Raw genomic sequence first — 18881 nt, forward strand, 5'->3', positions numbered from 1 at the left:
CACACAGCCTCAGTTGGAAAAGCTTGAGGTGATGCAACCGAACTTCCTCTTAAAACCACAAGTGAAGGGTGCAGATCTTCGAATCTGAAAGTGGGAACATCGCAATGGCCCCGTTACCATGGAGACAGAACGACAAACTTCTCCGGCTCCATATACTTTTCACAGGTTCAGTGCTTTAGTAGAAGCTCTTCACATGAACCGCAAGACAGGAGACAACCGTGGAGAAGACCAGAAACCGCTGGTCATCACTCAGCACTGTGACTTCAGACAGATTTGCTCAACAATGCATGAGAAGCGAACATGTAACACTGCGGTGACCGGCCCATTCCCACTCTGCGATGCACGCCCCCCGAGGCCTCTCCGTGGGGCCCGCTGTGAGAGAGAGGGGGGTGGGGACGCTCACTCCTCCTCCGGGTTCGGGGTTAGGGGTTTGCCATCCATCCACAGCGATGCGCTCTTCTTCTTCAGGGTGGCTGACTGGTGCTGCAGTTTCCTGGACAGGACCAGGACCACGATGACCAGGATGACCACAAGGAGGGCGAGGATGATCAGAGTCACTGTCGTCCCGCTGGGGCCACTATGGAGCGAGGAGGGATCTGAAAAATGTCCCAAAATGAGTTAAGGAAGCAGGTGAAACCTCATTCCACCGCAGACAAATGCACATGTGGTGGAGAGATGTTGACAGCCTAAGTGAGGGCGGTCAGACCAACGGAAGCGTCTCAAAGCGATGCTGAAACACGGAAAAGGTGGAAGAAAGGGTTCGAATCCACGGTGGACACACGTCGCAGACAAGCAGCTGTTGGCTGTTCCAAGACAAGCAACATTTAGAGTGAACATGGAGGAGGAAGGAGCAGCAGCTCTCCTCTACCTTCAGTCTCAACAATCACGGTGAGATTGCCAGAAACGTCCTCAGCCAACTTCCGCCATGTGTTTCTGGGTGTCAGGTGCCATTCCTCCACCCAGCAGTAGTATTGACCACCATCAGACAGCTTAGCGTTGGTCACCATCAGGCTGAACGTATCATTTCTGGGTCGGTTGAAGAATAGACCAGGTTTGGTGTGGCCCATTTTCTGCAGGGTGAAGTTACGGTGCATTTTGAAGATGGGGTAAGGGGACCCTTTCTCAGACGCTTCCTCATGCCTCCACCAGGTCACCTCAAAGACGGACTTATCGCTCGACCGTGACACAATCTGGCAGTCAACCGTAAAAAATTTCCCTTTATGACCGCTCACAGTCACATTACGGTCATCCTTCAGCACCTCCAAGCTGCTCTCTGTGTTTGACAGCGGTTACAGATGAGGTGAGTTGAGTTAGTGACAGGATTACAGCACTGGTCAACTGCTGGACGAATAAACGATTAAAGGAAAACATACCCATTGGATGGACCATGACAACGGTAACACCTGATTGGTCGAAAGCCTTTTGTACAAACTCGCCATCCGATTCCAGCCGGTACTCGTCCACCTGGCAGGAGTAGCTTCCGCTGTCTTCTGTGCCCACCTTCTGGATGGCCAAGCTGAAGGTGTCCAGGGCCGGTCTGTAGAAGCGAATCCTCTCCAGCAGCTCTGGGGTCACACCTGATGTGTCCAGCACCCCATCGTGACCCACCTTCCCCAGTGACTCTTTCGCCGGAGACTTGAGTTTGGAGAAGAACCAGGTGACGGAGTAACGGGATGAAGTCGAGGAGCTGCCCAGGTCCATGCTGCAGTTGATGTTCACCTGCTGGTTCTCCACAGCTGAGATTTTACGGAAATCCTTCAGCAGACTCAAGGTGCTGTCCGCTGCAGATTGAGGGGACACAGTGGTTGTTTGAACTCTGCTTCCAAACTGTCCCTGGCCAACGTTGGTCATTCTACAACCTGGGGATTCTGGTATGCATCAGACATGTAAAGGATTGTGGAACTACACTGAAATGAGGAAGACGAGTTCTGGTTTTCTCCAAGTTGACATTTTACTGCTACAACTCATGAGGGACCTCAGTAAATAGAAGAAGAGTATTGACAGAAACTTCTACCTTTGGTCTCAACGAGCACAGTCAAAGACCCAGACATGTCCTCAGCCATCTTCCGCCATGTGTTTCTGGGTGTTAGCTGCCATTCCTCTACCCAGCAGTAGTACTGACCACCATCGGAGAGCTCAGCATTGGTCACTGCCAGGCTGTACATATCTGCTCGTGGTCGGCTGAAGAATAGACCGTGTCTGGTGTGGTCCATCTTCTGCAGGGTAAAGTCACGCTGCACTCTGAAGATGGGGTAAGGGGACCCTTTCTCAAACGCTTCCTCCTGCCTCCACCAGGTCACTTCAAAGACGGACTTATCGGTCGACCGCGACACAATCTGGCAGTCGACCGTAAAACCTTCTCCCTGACGACCACTCACAGTCATGGTGTGGTTCTTTTTCTGCACACGCAGGTTGCTTTCTGTGTTTGACGGTCGATTTGAGCAAAGGTGAGACCATTAAAGTGCCTGAGTGTTAGCCACATGCAAACCATCACCCAACAGACAGCAGAAAACCATGCATGAGAGAAGAGAGATAAGGAGAACCTGGAGAAGAAGCTGTTCATGTGTACATTTGAGTTAAACAGTGTAAGTGAGTCAAGGTACCTGGGAGAAGGACTCTGACGTTGGTGATCCCGGATTTACTGGAACCGATGTACATCACATTGCCATCGCGGTCTGTCTGGTACTCAGCCACCTCGCAGGAGTATTCGCCACCATCTTCTACACACACCCTTTGGATTGTCAAGCTGAAGGTGTCGATGGCTGGTCTGTAGAAGCGAATCCTCTCCAGAAGCTCTGGTGCGAGGCCTGAGGTGTCCAGCACACCATCATGACCCACCTTCCCCAACGTTTCCTTAGCTGAAGCGTTGACTTTGGCGAAGAACCAGGTGACAGAGTAGTGAGAAGAAGGCAAGGCGCTGCCGGCCTCCATGGTGCAGTTGACGTTCACCTGCTCGTTCTCGGCTGTTGAGACCTCGAGGTTGCTCTTCAGCAGACTCAGACCACTCCCTTGACAGACGGAGAACATGAAGAAAAAAGAATGTTAATCATCCTAGCAAAAACATGTTCTGACACAGTGTACAGGCTCCCATGGTTGCTTTCACTTCTACCTTGAGGGGCATGAAGGCCCATGTGACCAGGTCTCTCAGGCTGTACATGATGACTCTATCACTGAAATATATTGACTCTAGTATTGATAGTAGGGGGGCGTGGTGGTGCAGTGGGTTGGACCGGGTCCTGCTCTCTGGTGGGCCTGGGGTTCGAGGCCCGCTTGGGGTGCCTTGTGACGGACTGGCGTCCCGTCCTGGGTGTGTCCCCTCCCCTTCTGGCCTTACGCCCTGTGTTGCTGGGCCAGGCTCTGGCTACCTACAACCTTGTATAGGTCAAGTGGTTCAGACTGTGTGTGTGTGTGTGTGTGTGTGTGTGTGTGTGTGTGTGTTGATAGTATTGATATAATTCATCTTGATATAATATAATACATCTACAATTCAAGCATGAGAATGAAAACATCTACAGAATACACACCGTCTATGGCAACTACGTATGATGATAAGGCACTTCTGTGCAAAACCACTGCTGTGTTTGTGGTAAATTCACTAAATTAGCTGCTACATGCTGACTGTGGATAGACACATAAAAAGCTGCTCAGTCCAGGGTCAGAAAACCTCTGGGGTTTTATAGAGACCCATTCACAGCCTGGATCTGCTCACAAAGATTTCAAAACTGAAAACTCATTGGTTTTCGGTTTTGTCTCCACTGTGACCGCACAAACTCCCACTAGCCCTCAGAGCTTCTGAATCCCTCCCACAGGATCTCAAATCATCTTTTTCAGACACACTTCTCTCCTGATCTCCTGACAGCTCCATAAGTGAGCCATCTGCTGTGATCAATTGCTATTCGAATGTCACTTCTATAGGAACTACTGGAGGGATGTGAACCAGCAACATGGTGGTGTCAGACACACAAGCTGTGTCCATAATCTTGTGTCTGTGTCTAAAGCTCTTCATCCGTTGTTGATGCACTTTGTTCACTCTAAGTATGTCACTTTGGAGACGTTCGCCCCCTTATGCCCCCACTCCCACCGAATGCTACTTTGTTAACCTACGTTTTGATCGAACCACGAGCTCCAAAGCATCAGACTTTGCTGGCAATGAGTACCAGACGCCGTGTGAGTTCTGCAGCCACTCTTCCACAAGGCAATGGTATTGACCACTGTCTCTGGTCTCCACACGCGGGACAAGCAGTTCAAAGAGCTGTGCGTCATGTCTCCTGAGACTGTATCTTTCTGCCTCTCCTGGGTCAGAGAGGACAGAGTCATGGTCCATGCTCACAACCGTTTGGTTCTTCTCTCCAGGCCGCTGGAGCTGCCAGGTGACCGCAAAGCGGGATGAGTTGGACGTGGCTTTCAGGATGCGGCATTCCATGCGCACATCTGAGTTTGCATCGTGCTCCAAAAGTGGTTGAGGTCCAGTTGCGATGGACAAGGAGCTCTCTGGAGGGGGAAGGAAAGAAAGAGGTCATCCGAGAATCAAAGCTTCTTGTAATCGTGCACCAGACTCCAACGTAAGACTGTGAGGTTCTCTCATCGTTCCACGCTGAGGAAAACCCAACATGAGCGGTCATATGTACAAGGGTTGACCAAACTCTTTTGAGACACACTGTACTGCACTGACTGTGGCCTCTTTGGCTGGAGGGGAGTCAAGGTCAAGGCCTTGTTACTGTACGCAGCAGCAGTCCTGCTTTCGGTTTAATTCAGTTTCCACACCTAACAGTTCACCAGCTGTGGTGGTCGTGGTGTGACAGCGATATGCAAAGTAATGTTCTGTCAAGCTCTGAAAAAAGTGGTCCAGAGACTTTTGAGAGGCTCGACCCAACATATAGAACACAGACAAAAATATTTTAGAGGCCAAAGCTATTTTGTAGAACCAAAGCTATATATGGCCACTACCTTGAAGAAGATGTAAAAAAAAAAATCACTGTTGTACAAATTTTTGGAGTGCTACAGAAAGTGTGCAGAGTGTGAATGAAGGTACATGGAAAAGGAAAAGGTGCACAACCTCGAGTGACCTTTGCAAGCAGAACGACAGTTTGAGTCTCAAGACTTTTACAGTCAACTCGTACATTTTTCATATTTTAATTCGCTCTATTTTTACAAAATATAGGTATCTCTCGATGTACAAGCTGTGTATATCAGACATAATGCAACAGCTCTTGGCTTTCGATTGACAATTTTCAAATTCTGGAATGAAAAATCTGTACCACAAAATGTATCCAAAACTCATACAAAAAAATGGAGAAAGTCGCACAGATAAAAGTGCAGTAATGTACCGCAGTGTGCTGTGGTTGGCGCTGGTGTACCTTCTGCTGCACTTATTTAATTTAAGAAAATGTCTATAACTGCAAGTTTGCTGCTGACTGAAACATGCCCAATAATGACCTTATTACGTGTTTGATAATTATGCTGAACCAAAGGTTTGATAGTTATATAGATGTTTACAGTGTTCTGGTGATATTTGGGAAAATTGGTCTGGGGTTTTTATAATACATGATTATTTTTTCCCATTTAAAATAATTGGAATGAAGCTCTCACTTACATTTACATTTATTCATTTATCAGACGCTTTTCTCCAAAGCGACGTGCAACTCATAGAAAATACAATTTATGCATCACATTAGGAGAAAGAGACATAGCTGCAGATGTGTGCCTCTTAAGTACAGTCAGTTTGTTTCCTTCCCCATGTGCACCGACGTCCATCACACAAGCAGCTGCGTAAAACTTTGCTAGAATATCGCCGATTCCTAATCAGCAATAACCTCTCGGTACCAAAAATGTCAACATCCGCACCGTGTTCATGAAAAGGGTTAATTTTGTAAATCGAGGAACTGCTCTACTGCGGTATTACACAGACCTTTCACATACCTGGTCTACTGACAATCACGCTCAGTTTATTGGAGAGCTTCCGGGACGTCTGCACTTGTTGCAAGAATGCGTCGACGACACACTGGTAGGCGCCGGCCTCGGAGGCACTGGCCCTCATTATTCGCAGTACCACTCTTGTTTCTTCCGCCTGCGCTTGCACTCTTAGCTGATAGTTGCGAAGTTCCTTAAACCATGTGATGTCGCCATTGTGCGTGAGCAGCACTATATCCGCCTGGCTCGGCGTGCCGGTCGGCTGAAACTTCCACGTGACCGACAGCGGTGCTTCGGGTCTCTTGACCGTACAGATGAGCTCGACAGTGTCGTTCTCCGTGACCCGAACGTTGCGACTCTTCAGACTTGCGCTGATTATAGAATCTGAAAACATCAAACGTGAAAACCGTTCTGTGAAATCACACCAAACCGCCGAGGCCTTGAGGGGTTTGTGGCAGGAACCTTTGGATGCGTGCGTGCCGATGCTCACGGGGCCGCGTACTTACCCAGGGAAACGACAGACACTGTGGACTCTTGCAACTTGCTGTCGATGTTTTTGACTTTGTCGTCCCTCTCGGTCACCCAGTCTGTCGCCGTACACCTGTAGACCCCGGAGTCGGTGAGCAGAACGTTGGCGATCTCCAGCGTGAAATTGCTTGCGGTTGGGCGGAGCGCTCGCACGTTCCCGGCCTGAACCCGTTGGCGGTACTGTGCACCGGGCTCCATGACCCCACTCCGGCTCAAGTTGATGACATCAACAGTGGTGCCCTTGTCGCTCCTGTGTTGCCAGGCCACTGACACCTGTCCCTTGGCCCCCGACACTTGGCAAGCGAGCTGCAACAGGCTGCCTTGCGTGACACTCACAGCCGCGCTGGGCACGGTCACAACCAGGTTGCTCTCTGTCAATAAGAGAACACAGGATCACTGGAGAGCGGTGAGCTCTGGAGGAAGCCAAACTTGAGCAAGGTGGAGAGTAGAGCTTGCAGAGGAAGACAGATCCTCCCAGATTGTGGACTGTGGATTGTGCACCACACCATTTGCTCTAAAACTGATACGGATCATATCAGCAGAGCCGCCCATCGTCCGCACGCTCTTTTCGTTCGGACCGCATGTAGTCATTGAATTCTGGCCCAGAGACATACAGAGGAAGTGTTTAACCTCAGCCTGCATCTGTAGCCTGATAATCGCTGTGGCAGCAGAACTGGAGCAATGTCTCGAGGCCAAAGGCTGAACAAGTCAGCGGAGCCCAAAGGGGCCAGTGATGAAAATCGGCGAAGAAAAGACTTTCAGAAGACATCGCCCATTAGTGCGGAATTTCACTTGTATTCAATTAGCTGACACTTATGGGTACTGTTAACTTACTTCCACTGATTTCAAACAGCAGGGTAATGTTTACTGTGTCACTTTAGGGTAAGTACCTCGATCAAGGGCACTACAGCAGGAGGTGGGAGGTGGGCTCGGAATTAGGTCTTTAACCAGTGTGCTTCCTGGTACCCGAGTGAAGTTCTCAACATGCAATCATTGCAATCTTCAACCACTAAGTCTCAGTGTGTGTGCTGCACTTCTACATTATCGTGTATCTCCCATGGCACGAGTGCTGTTTCGCTTCAGCGATGACCGGCGTGTCAGTTCACACTCACCTGGGACAGTGACGGCCACTCGCTCCACACTGGAGTCCTGGCTCCGCCCCTGTGTGAAAACTCCCCCGGTGCCCTTCTCCTCCTTCCAGACTCTGCACTGGTACTCGCCGGTGTCCATCACTCGGACGGGTTTGATGAAAAGCACGTAGTCCCTGTTGCTGCTCTTCCACACCTTCATTTCTCCCTCTCTGTCCCTGGCCTCGTACTCCTGAGAGATGGAGACCACACCCCTGGGGTCCATGTGAGCCACCTCCCTGCCGTCTTTAAGCCAGGCCACAGAGAAGTAGCGCTCCTGGATCTTCTGTGCTTCCACCGTGCACTTCAGCTGCAGGACCTCTCCCTCCCGCACACCCCCCTTTGGGGACTCCACCTGGACACTGAAGGAGTCCATGTTTGGGTCTACAACTGTGACAAAGAGACAAAAGACAAAGGAGACATCAGGACAATGAACACCTTGGAGGAGGAGCCACAGAGAAGCCACAGAGAAGCCACAGAGGGCTCAGGCTGACCTCCCTTTGGGCCATTCTCTTTATGTTTTTACCAGATATGAGCACCTGTAGTTTACAGGATGGACTGGTATGACAGTGCTTAGGGACTGGATGTTTTTACTGCAGTAATTCAGGGTAATGGCCGACCTCTAGGGCTCTCCAGCAGAAGTATGAAGTAAGCTACAGTACATGCAGCCAAAGGAGGATCAACGAATATGGTCATATTTGAGTTTCAGGAACACAAATCTCTATACTCACTGAGAGGCTGGACTTGGACAGATGACACCGTGACATTTTTCTGGCCCAGTCTATACCAGGAGCGGTCTGGGTCCTGAATCCATTCACTCCCCTCGCAAGAGATCTTGCCCTGGTCTGTCACCTGTAGCTTTGATATCTCCAGCTTGTAGGTAGTCTCATCTACCTTGTCGACAGAGATGAACCCAGATGTGTAGCGGCTCTCAAACGCTTTCCCAGGCCTCACGGTGAGGTCTTTGTCAAGGGAAATGATGGGCTGGACCTGGCTGTCACTCTCTCCTTGCAGGTACCAGGTGAGGGACAAGTGGGTATGCTGGAATGTTTGGGTGGACATCTGGCACTCGAACACCAGGGACTCTCCCTCGGTCTTGGTCACGTCGGTGGCGGTGGAGGAGACACTCAAGGTGTCCGCGATCACTGTGGATCAAGGTGGAGAATCAGGAAACCAGTGTGGCTTCATACAGGAGCAGCAAGGAGTTCAAATCTGACTCATGAACATTATCCCAAAGCATAACTTTTGTACAGTGTGTTGAACTGATGCTCTACTTTGGTTTCTGGAACCTGAACCAACCTGAACCAAAACCAAGCAAGTAAGAGGGAAGAGAGTAAATGATGAACAACTGCATATGAAACTGCCTCAAAGTGAGAGATGTTTGGTAAAAGATGTTTGATGAACCTTTGTTACCCAACTAGATGTTGGGTTCTGCAAGCTGGCGTGAAAATTAATGAAAAACAAAAACAAGGGAATTAAGCATTGCTTGCAAGTGTAATAAATAGGCCCAAAATAAATACCGTTGACGGTGGTTTTTGCGGAATAACTTCCAAGGTACGTCCCGAGTTGATTGGGCGTCTGGCACTCAAAATCTCCGTCGTCCTCCTTCAGCAGCTCTTTCATATGTAAGAGCACAGAGAAGCTGCTCAGCCGCTCAACCTCGATGTCTCCGTTCCGCACTCTCTTTGAGTAGTCGGCGTAAGGGAAGCTGGGATCCCCGGTGCTGATGATGTTGACCATCCTTTCGGGTGCAGACTTCTTGTAAATGACAAAATCAAACTGCTGCTCGTGAGAGCTCCTTGAGTTGATCACGGTGCAGGAGATGGTGAGCGGGGAGCCCTGGGCTCGGAACAGTGGAGGTTCATTAATCTGCACCTCTTGTTGGCATTGACAGGTGTCTTTGAGACGGAGACAGCAAGACAAACATATTTGGTCATGAGCACCTTCTTGAACAAATGGAGAACCCTGGCTCTTCGTGCTTCAAACTGAGGACTTTAGGAGGAACTTTTGAAAGTACAAATGTTTTAGTTTCCTTTCAAGATCTGTTTGCCCTCCAAGCCAACAGATGGCAGTAAAGAGCACTGACACAGGAGTGTGGGACCCCTTAATTCACCTCAATTCCACAGTGTTTACAACTCCTGTCTGGTCTTCCTCACTGCTGATGATCGATATGAAGATGAGGACCATTGCAGGTCAACTAGCCAATAGTCAAATGCCATTCAGCTGGAGCTTTTGGAAGAGTTCATTATTCATTTTTAGTCAATTTGATTTTAATTTAAAAGTAACTCACAGTAGACTGTGATAAGCAGCTCTTTTGTGTCGCTTCTTCTTAAGCACTTAAAATTTAAGCTATGAATTTTGTTAAATTCTGTAATCTAGTCCATGTTGCGAAATTCTAAAAGTAACTCAGAGCTAATAAAATAGTAAAATTAGTCTTATGTTTTTTTACGTATTACACATATATCCAAGTTTCCTCAAACTTAAAAGTGAATAAATCAAGGGATGTATCTGACTATGACTTAGTAGTAAAAATATTACAAACAAAACGAGTTTTGAACTCACTACTGGTCCCAATTATGTTATGTAATTATAACATATTATACGAATTTTTCTAGGTTGAGGAGCCAGTGTATTTTTCAATATATCATTTTGCATTAAAAATTCAAAAAACACATTTCATCACAGCTAGCAATTTGCAACAGACAGGTTAGCGCCACAAAGTCTGGACTGTGGGGAGGGTGATGAGTTGTGTGCATGTCGAGGGTACCGTATGAACTCGTCTGAGTCGGGTTTTTACAGTATTTTAGCCATTTTCAAAAAAGAAAACAAGCAAAATAGCACTTTGCTCCTGATTAGACATTTATCAATTTCAATATCCATCTATTTTTGTATAGTGGCCTTTTCTACAAGCTGCGAAAGATTTCACGACTAGTATACAACAAACTATAAATTATAAAAAGGTCATGAACTAGTGTGAGGAAAGAAGGGGCAATGGGAGAGAAAATAAAACCCCGAAATCCGTCACTGAAGAGACAACAGTTATATTTATAATTATATTTATATGGAACAAAAAACACAGCAGACCAGCAGACGACCTCGTTTCTCATCCCCTGAGTACCACTCTGGTACTACTTTGGTACTACTTTGGTACTACTTTGGTACCACTCTGGGTACTAGTCTAGCCTCCTTCTGAGCAAAGTCAACCACAGACACTGTCTTCTACAAATGCAGCTGCGATGGACAGACCCACAGCCCTACTGCCCTTACGGGGTCTAAGGCAAGATTTACGAAGGTGGTAAAGGTGAGTCAGCTGTCCCTTTACCACGGTACACAACTCATCTCTGAAGGCCAGACTATGCAGGTCTTACCCCAGTGTACACTGGCGCTCAAACACAGGAGAAGCAGCTTCCGGAAGAGGCGTCCTGGTCGGTCCATCCTGTCTCTGGGCGTCCAGACCGCTCGACTGCCGCTCCTGTCACAGGAACCCGAGAGCATCTCGCTCACAGACAGGAGGAAGTGAGAGACTTGCGGTTTTCCTGTCATCTCAGAGTCGCTGGCTTCTGTCTGTCACGATCTCAGGGCCGCACATTGAGACCATGGCGATGGCGACGGTCGCCAAGGACTCTCCCCGTACACCTGCCGTGGGACACGTTCTTCCGCATGCTGCGGCACGCTCCCGTAACAGGTTCAGGTTCGCCGACAGGAACAAGGACTCGAGATAAACCGGTCTCTCTGGCCACTGGAGGAAGAGTGCAGACCAGCGGCTCGTTTACATAAGAAAAATAAAACAACAGCTGTTTGTCTCTCCATCAGCATTCCCTGAATGCTGGTCCCATCGGCACGACGGCTCTGTCTCTCTCTTTCTCCGGGGAGCCTCACTGGGACACGCCTAGTGACCTCATCGGTGCTCAGGTGTGTGTGTGTGTGTGTGTGTGTGTGTGTGTGTGTGTGTGTCGCTGCAGGTGCCCCACTAATCCTGCCCCACCCAAAGCCGATCCCCGTACGACTTTCCGCTTCCGGCACTTTCTCAGGTGCAACCCACACGCAGGACCTCTGTCCTCTCTGTCCCCGGAGGCGCTCTGCTCGTTTCAATTTTTAAACAAAGACTTCTCACGTCGAACTTTGAGGTTTTTCTAATCCCTTGTCGTGTCTCTTGGCAGGTGGATGGTGTGTTTTTTGCGATGAGCACTTGCTAATGAACACACAACACTGTCAGAGTAACAGAGCAACACCCTGAAACCGATCCTACAATCAGCACCGTTCGCACTGTTGGTTTCCAGCAAGTTCTCAGACCGTCAGCTGTGTGACTCACCGAAACATGACATGTACAGACAAAGGAAGGCAGTCACACGCCCACTCAGCAGTTTTATGCCGCTCGAGAAACCACACTGAGAGGCGCATCACGTTACACACTCGCTGTTCGGAGGCCCCGCATCGCTACCATACGCCATTACTGCCTCCCCTACCCACAATTGCCTCTGAATGACCCAGTTACCCAACACTCACTGTTCCCACCAGCGGTTACTGAGAGGCCTTGAACCACACACGCACACACGCACACACGCAGACACGCACACACAACACTTTTCTTTAAAGCAGCTTACAGTCATTGACCCTTTTATACATCAGGGTAATTTTACTGCAGCAATTCATGGTAGGTACTTCACTCAAGGGTACTACAGCTAGAGGTGGGATTCAAACCTGCAACCTTTGGGTCCAAAAGCAGCAGCTTTAACTCCTAACAATTGCCCCAAGCTTTGATGCAAACATACCGTGGCACACGGCGCTCTGGATGGGGCAAAGAAGGGCACACAGACAGTGTTTATTCTAAACATTTACAGGAACACCGATACACAAAGAAATAAGGCTCTCGGTCCAAGGATCCTGCCCTCCCGACCGCATGGCAGAATCTTTAAAACACTAAAAACACCCCAAGGCTCAAAACTATACATAATAAATAATTAAAAGGAACTTACGTGGTAACATTCACCGCTCAAGATGGGCAGTTCCCTGGCCTCTTCCCACGGTGTTACCGTACACCTTACCTACCTTTTCGCAACACGTCTCCTCCTCTTGTTGTTTTTAGTGGGATAGGTGAATGATAGAATATAATGATAGAATACATATACAAAATCAGAACATAACATGCACCCACACAAGAAACTAATCTACATATATTAAGGAAACTGCAGGGGGCCCGGGGGTGCGGTGGGTTGGACCGGGTCCTGCTCTCCGGTGGGTCTGGGGTTTGAGTCCTGCTTGGGGTGCCTTGTGATGGACTTGTGTCCCCTTCCCCTCTCCCTCCAGCCTTATGCCCTGAGTTGCTGGGTTAGAATATGTGTGTGTGTAAATAAACTGATATACCTCTTACTTATTTAGCTGACACTTCTCTCCAAAGCAACTTACAATGTTAAGGTTACCATTATCTACCCATTTATACAGCTGGCTAATATCACCAGAGCAATTCAGGCTAAATACCTTGCTCAGGGGTACTACAGCTAAAGGAAAGGTTCAAACCTATGACTTTGGGGGCCAAAGGCAGTCACCCTAACCACTACACTACCAGCTGTCCCCCAAAGACAGCAGATAGACAATAAATGAAAGATTAATAGAAACACACCACACAGTCTGTATTAATCATTTGATTAATACAAACACAATGTGGACCAGAAATGATTTCAGAACTAATTTTCTCCCTAACTTCAAAGTCACAATACGTTAAAGCTTAATAATACAGATGTCACTTGATTTATTCAGTGGTTATATTCTCTTGTAATCTCAGATACAGCCATGATAAGTAAAAAATTTCTTTTTTAATGCAAAACTTTAAAAAATTTAAAATTAACTACAGAAAACTAAAGTGAAAATATAAAAATGCTGTGAACCACAAATTCCAGCTCTGTACCTGTTGGTGCTCTTTACTGCCCCCTCTTGGCATGAAGGGTAAACACAGGTGACATTCCCTCTGACAAAGAAATACACACACATTTCCAAAACCGCTCGTCCCATACGGGGTCGCAGGGAACTGGAGCCTACCTGGTAACACAGGACATAAGGCCGGAGGGGGAGGGGACACACCCAGGACGGGACACCAGTCCGTCGGAAGGCACCCCAAGCGGGATTCGAACCCCAGACCCACCAGAGAGCAGGACCCAGTCAAACCCACTGCACCACCAATATGCAAATGTTATTTATTTATTTATTTATTAATTATTTCACTTAGGACAGTTTTTGGTTGTACCTTGGAAAGTAATTTGAAAAATGATTTTCGTAATCAATTAGTGTACTTTTATTAATGTGGCTCTTTTATAGAGAATGGGGCTGCAATGTACTTAAAAGAAGCAGTACTTTGCAGCCCCAGTGTCTGGGGAAGAGATTTGTAGGATCTCCACTTGGACACCAGAGCACTTCTTCACTCTCTTGTCACTTTGATCCACATTATTTCACTGTGATACAGTCAATGAAAATTGACTGTATCTTGGGGTCCTGTTCACAAGACTGTAAATTGGAGTCCTGTTCACAAGTAAGGGAAGAAGGGAGCATGAGATCGGCTGCAGACTGGGAGCAGCGGCAGCAGTAATGCGGTTGCTGTACCGGACTGTAGCGGTGAAGAAGGAGCTGAGCAGATCTTATCCACCCCCGGTGCTTTGCCACAGTGAAGCTAATCAACTACCTCAGTGACTTCCACCAGGGAAATGGACTCTGGCAGCCTGAAAGCCTCTGGCCCTGACTCCTGTAGGGAGGCATATCACTTGGGTTTAAGAGTTCTTCAGAGTGCTCCTTCCACCTCCCGACAATGTTCTCATCAGAGGTCAGAGTTTCTCCACTCCTGCTAAACACAGCCTGAGCGAAACTCCTCCGATCCCTTCTGAGCTGCCGGATGGTTCTCCAGAACCTCTTTGAAGCCAACTGATAGTCATTTTCCATGGCCTCTCCAAACTCCTCCCATGCCCGGGATTTTGCTTCTGCAACCACAGCCGCTGGTGCCTTTTTCACCTGCTGGTACCTGTCTGCTGAGTCAGGAGTCCCCAGAGCCAACCAGGCCCTAAAGGCCTCCTTCTTCAGCTTGACGGCTTCCCTCGCCACCGGTGTCCATCAGCGGGTTCTCGGGTTGCCGCCCAGGCTGGCACCAACAAGCTTTTGGCCACAGCTGTGCCTGGCTGCTTCCACAATGGAGGTTTTGAACAGGGTCCATTCAGACTCCATGTCCCCTACCTCCTCCAGGATATGGAAGAAGCTCTCCCGGAGGTACAAGTTAAAATCATTCCGGACAAGGTCCTCCGACAGTCATTCCCAGCACATCCTCGTTAAATGTCTGGGCCTACCGGGTCTGTCCATCAGTTTTCCCCGCCATCTGATCCAACTCACCACCAGATGGTGATCAGTTGACAGCTCAGCACCTCTCTTCACCCGAGTGTCCAAAACATGTGGTCTGAAGTCAGAAGAAACGACTACAAAGTCGATCATTGACCTTTGGCCCAAGGAGCTCTGGTACCAAGTACACTTATGAGCGTCCTTGTGTTTGAACATTGTGTTTGTTATGGAAAAACCATGACTAGCACAGAAGTCCAATAACGTTTCACCATTCGGGTTTAGATTGGACAAGCCATTCTTCTCAATCACCCCCCGCCAGATTTTCCAGTCACTGTCAACGTGAGTGTTGAAGTCCCCCAGCAGGACTATGGAGTCTGTAGGTGGGGCCCTGTCCAGAACTCCACTTACCTTCTCCAAGAAGGCCGAATACTCTGAACTGCTGTTTGGTGGATAAGCACGCATTGAGGTGACCCTCTTGTCCACCGGGGCAAACTCCAACTGTATGGCACCCACACCCGCCCGGCGCCTCTCACTTCGTGCAACTCCTGAGTAGGAGAGGGACCACCCCCTATTGAAGATTTTGGTTCCAGAGCCAACACTGTAAGTGGAGGTGAGTCCAACTATATCTAGTTGGTATTTCTCAACTTCCCGCACCAGTTCCAGCTCCTTCCCCCCAAGTGAGGTGACATTCCATGTACCAAGAGCCAGTTTTTGTTGTGAGGGGCTGCGACGCCATGCGCCACCCCGTCCACTCCCGCCACCAGGTATAAATCGCATGCGACCCCCATGCTGAACCTTGCAGGTGGTAGGCTGACATGGTCCCCCCACGATGCCTTTTCGGGCTGCCCGGCCACCAGGCGCTCGCCTAGGAACACTACTTCCAGGCCTGCCTCCAGGGGTAGGTCCCAGTGACCCTATTCTGGGCAGGGTAAACATTCTCTTGTTTACTTTCTTAATGGAGGTTTTTGGATTGTGTTAGTCTGGATCTTCACTCCAGACCTGTTCGCCTTGGGAGACCCAAACAGGAGCATAGTGCTCCCGACGACATAGCTCTGGAGATCCCTAGATCACACAAGCCCTTCCGCCACGCCAAGGCCCCGATCCAGGAAGGGCCAATACATATAATATTTTGGTTAATAACAGTTGAGCTCCTCCTTAGTACACATTTCTGTGGGAAACACACACTTGGACTGGAGACTCCACTGTGTTGCTGCTGCTGCAGGTGGTGTGTGTTGACCAGCAGGAGGCGCCGTTCACTGTAGAGCCAATGAAAGAGCAAAGTGGCAGAGTAGTGAAGGGGACACTGTACTCTAGAGAGTGTTGTTACTGTTCTCATAGTGACCATTAAACAGTCAGTGTTCTTGCTGAAAGGACAGGACTGCTCATTGCTCATCACACTGATGCTCCAACACACACCACACACACATCATCCTCATCATCATCATCATCACCTGGACAATAGATGGTCAAAGTGGTCAGTCCATCAGCACTCTGGTGTCCAGTGGAGGAAAAAATACAACAATCGGAATATCAGTGTGACTTGAAGAGTCTTTAGAGGCACAGATTTGCTCACATCCATATTTTACCTTGTTTACCAGAACAACTCTTTTCCTCTACAGATCCTGTGTACAAACCTAGAGTGAGCAGAGACTGCAGTGAGACCCAGTGCTTGTTGGTCTATGTAGGAAAGGAGACTAAACACACCAAATACTCCTGGAAAGAGAACGGAAAAACTACACCTGGAAACACCTTGACAGTTCAGATGAGCGGAGAGCAGAGTAAAAGTTACACCTGTGTGTTCAGTAACCCTAAGAGTGAGGAGCACAGTGACCCGGTCAGTGTGATGGACGTATCTCCAGGTCAGTAGTTGAACATTTAAATAAAAATATTCTCTGTTACAGTATTTCTTATACGATATTCTAGATTTAAGTAAAGTTGGTGTCAAGACTCCAGAGCAATACTTTCTGCCAGTGGAAGTTCATGACCTTCTGTAACATTTGTTGAAAATTATGGATTTTTTGGAACTGTAATTTTATACATGTATGAATGATTTATCAAGCTTATCAGGTTAATTTCTCTGATAAACTGTTTCTTTTAAAGGTTCTTCCGTTGGACTTATAGTCGTTTTCCTCGTTGGAGCAGCTGAGTTCCTGATCCTCAGTCTAGTGGCCGTTTAAAACAAAATAATTCCAAGGTCATTAAAGCCCATTATTCCAAAAAAAATACTGATATCTGAGTAGAATTAATTCACAGGTACCATGACATGAAGGTTCAGGACCTGTATCTGTCACAGAGGTCTGTTGGTTGTACCAAGTAGCAGTGTGAGCCCTCCTCTCCTGGGATTTTAAACTTTTTGTGTTTTTTAAATGAATTCAGTAAAATGTCTGGATGTTTTCCCTTCACTTTGTGCTGATGTGTGGCAAAAGTTCTGAGGAATGATGGCTTCATGCTGTAAAGTCTTCAAATGTGAAAAAATCTCAAGGAGTCATCTTTATAGACACTTTATATGGGTACCACTGACCAGAGAACACCTACTGTACCTCTCTCTCTGTAGGACTTCAGGCCTTTAATACTGAGAAATTTTGGATTAACGCATCCCCAACATTACAAAGAGTATCCAGAAGTTCTCTGTCAATATAATTTGATTTTGCTGTTTTTTTAATAAATATAATAATGGAATGATGTCATGTCATGGAGTTAATTACCACTCAGTGAGATAGTTAGTAAATCCTATTCAGCAGCCATCAGCGTAACTTGTGTATTTCAGGTACGAGAAGGGGTTGCACTCACAGGGTGTATATCAGGTATGGGAGGGAAGGTAACAGCTTAGTCCTCCTGGTTAACGAAGTAAGACATAAACAGCAATTAAAGGAAATTGAGATATTTTCCTACTGCAATAAATATAATGTGGTGCACGGCACTCTGGGTCAGGAAGGGGCAAAGAAGGACGGACTGACACCGGTCATTAGGAACGTTTATTGAACCACCGGCACAGGGAGAGGGATCATAGTACAGCGACGGAAATAATGCTCTCGGTTCGAGGAACCGTTTTCCTGAAGGACCTTCACCTCACACCAGCCTTACACACTATGCTCTACTATTTTCAAGATCATAGAGAATATTGGTGTTCTTCGTAACTCGGGTTGATGGTTGAGGTGTTCGGTTGTTTGCCGCATTTGGGTTGCAAATGTTTCATCATCACGTCAACTCTTTTGCAACCTAAATGCCAAGCTCGGCGAACACCCAAACACCTCTACCACACACACACACACATTTTCAGAACAACTTGTCCCATACGGGGTCACGGGGAACCGGAGCCTACCCGGTAACACAGGGCGTAAGGACACACCCAGGACGGGACGCCAGTCCATCGCAAGGCACCCCAAGCGGGAGTCGAACCCCAGACCCACCGGAGAGCAGGGCTGTGGTTCAACCCACTGCGCCACCGCACCCCCTACGCCTCTAGTATTTTACTGCTATTTTACGTTCCCCACAGTTGCCCTCATTAACAGCTATTTACAATGAACACGTGCTCCCACATGAACACGACGCTCTTCAGCAATGCGGCTCGTTACAATAATAACTGATAGGCGAATTAGGCCTCGTTAATCGGGTCACAGAATTTGGTTGTTTCATTTAAAGACGTGTTTTCAGTGTTCTGTATGTTAGCAAAAATAGAGAATTGGTTTCAAAATGACTGAAATGTCAGTACTTCTAATGTGTCACACTTTTAATGAGCATATCCTTCCTTTTACTGATTACTTTAAACAGTGTTTGTTTCAGTTCTTGTGCGTGCTGTTTAAAAGAAAGGTCTTATAGGTTGACGATCTTCTGCACCACTTTCCGTTCGTAGGCGTTTTTATCATTTCTTGGCCGCAGTTGAACTTACTGCCCGTACCACAGTAAAGGAAGGAAAGAACCTAAGAGGAACATCAGAGCACTTTTGAGTTGTCTCTACACCACAGGAGCAACATTGAGACAAGTCTGCAGTCTAACAGGTAC

At 47.8% G+C, this 18881-nt stretch overlaps 1 protein-coding gene across 3 annotated transcripts; it reads right to left on the reverse strand.

Moving 5' to 3' along the window:
- Window positions 1-314: 314 nt before the first annotated feature.
- Window positions 315-12133, reverse strand: LOC108926852 (immunoglobulin superfamily member 3-like). 3 transcript variants are annotated; one of them, XR_003798154.1, is made up of 10 exons: window positions 10934-12133; window positions 9086-9463; window positions 8297-8710; window positions 7551-7955; window positions 6417-6809; window positions 5920-6294; window positions 4105-4491; window positions 2604-3008; window positions 2015-2241; window positions 1762-1781 (listed from the first exon to the last, which is right to left on the reverse strand). XR_003798154.1 is itself a non-coding variant. In XM_029258084.1 (9 exons), exons 1-9 carry the CDS (start codon window positions 11106-11108, stop codon window positions 400-402), a joined length of 3129 nt encoding a protein of 1042 aa, XP_029113917.1. In that variant the 5' UTR covers window positions 11109-12133; the 3' UTR covers window positions 315-399. The 3 variants fall into 3 exon arrangements, 2 of the variants coding, with proteins under 2 accessions (XP_029113917.1, XP_029113918.1); XM_029258084.1 differs by lacking the exons at window positions 1762-1781; window positions 2015-2241 and adding an exon at window positions 315-596; XM_029258085.1 differs by having other exon boundaries at window positions 1760-2241.
- Between the last annotated feature and the right edge of the window lie 6748 nt (window positions 12134-18881).

This window comes from Scleropages formosus, chromosome 14, assembly GCF_900964775.1.
Source record: "Scleropages formosus chromosome 14, fSclFor1.1, whole genome shotgun sequence".
Lineage (NCBI taxonomy): Eukaryota > Metazoa > Chordata > Actinopteri > Osteoglossiformes > Osteoglossidae > Scleropages > Scleropages formosus.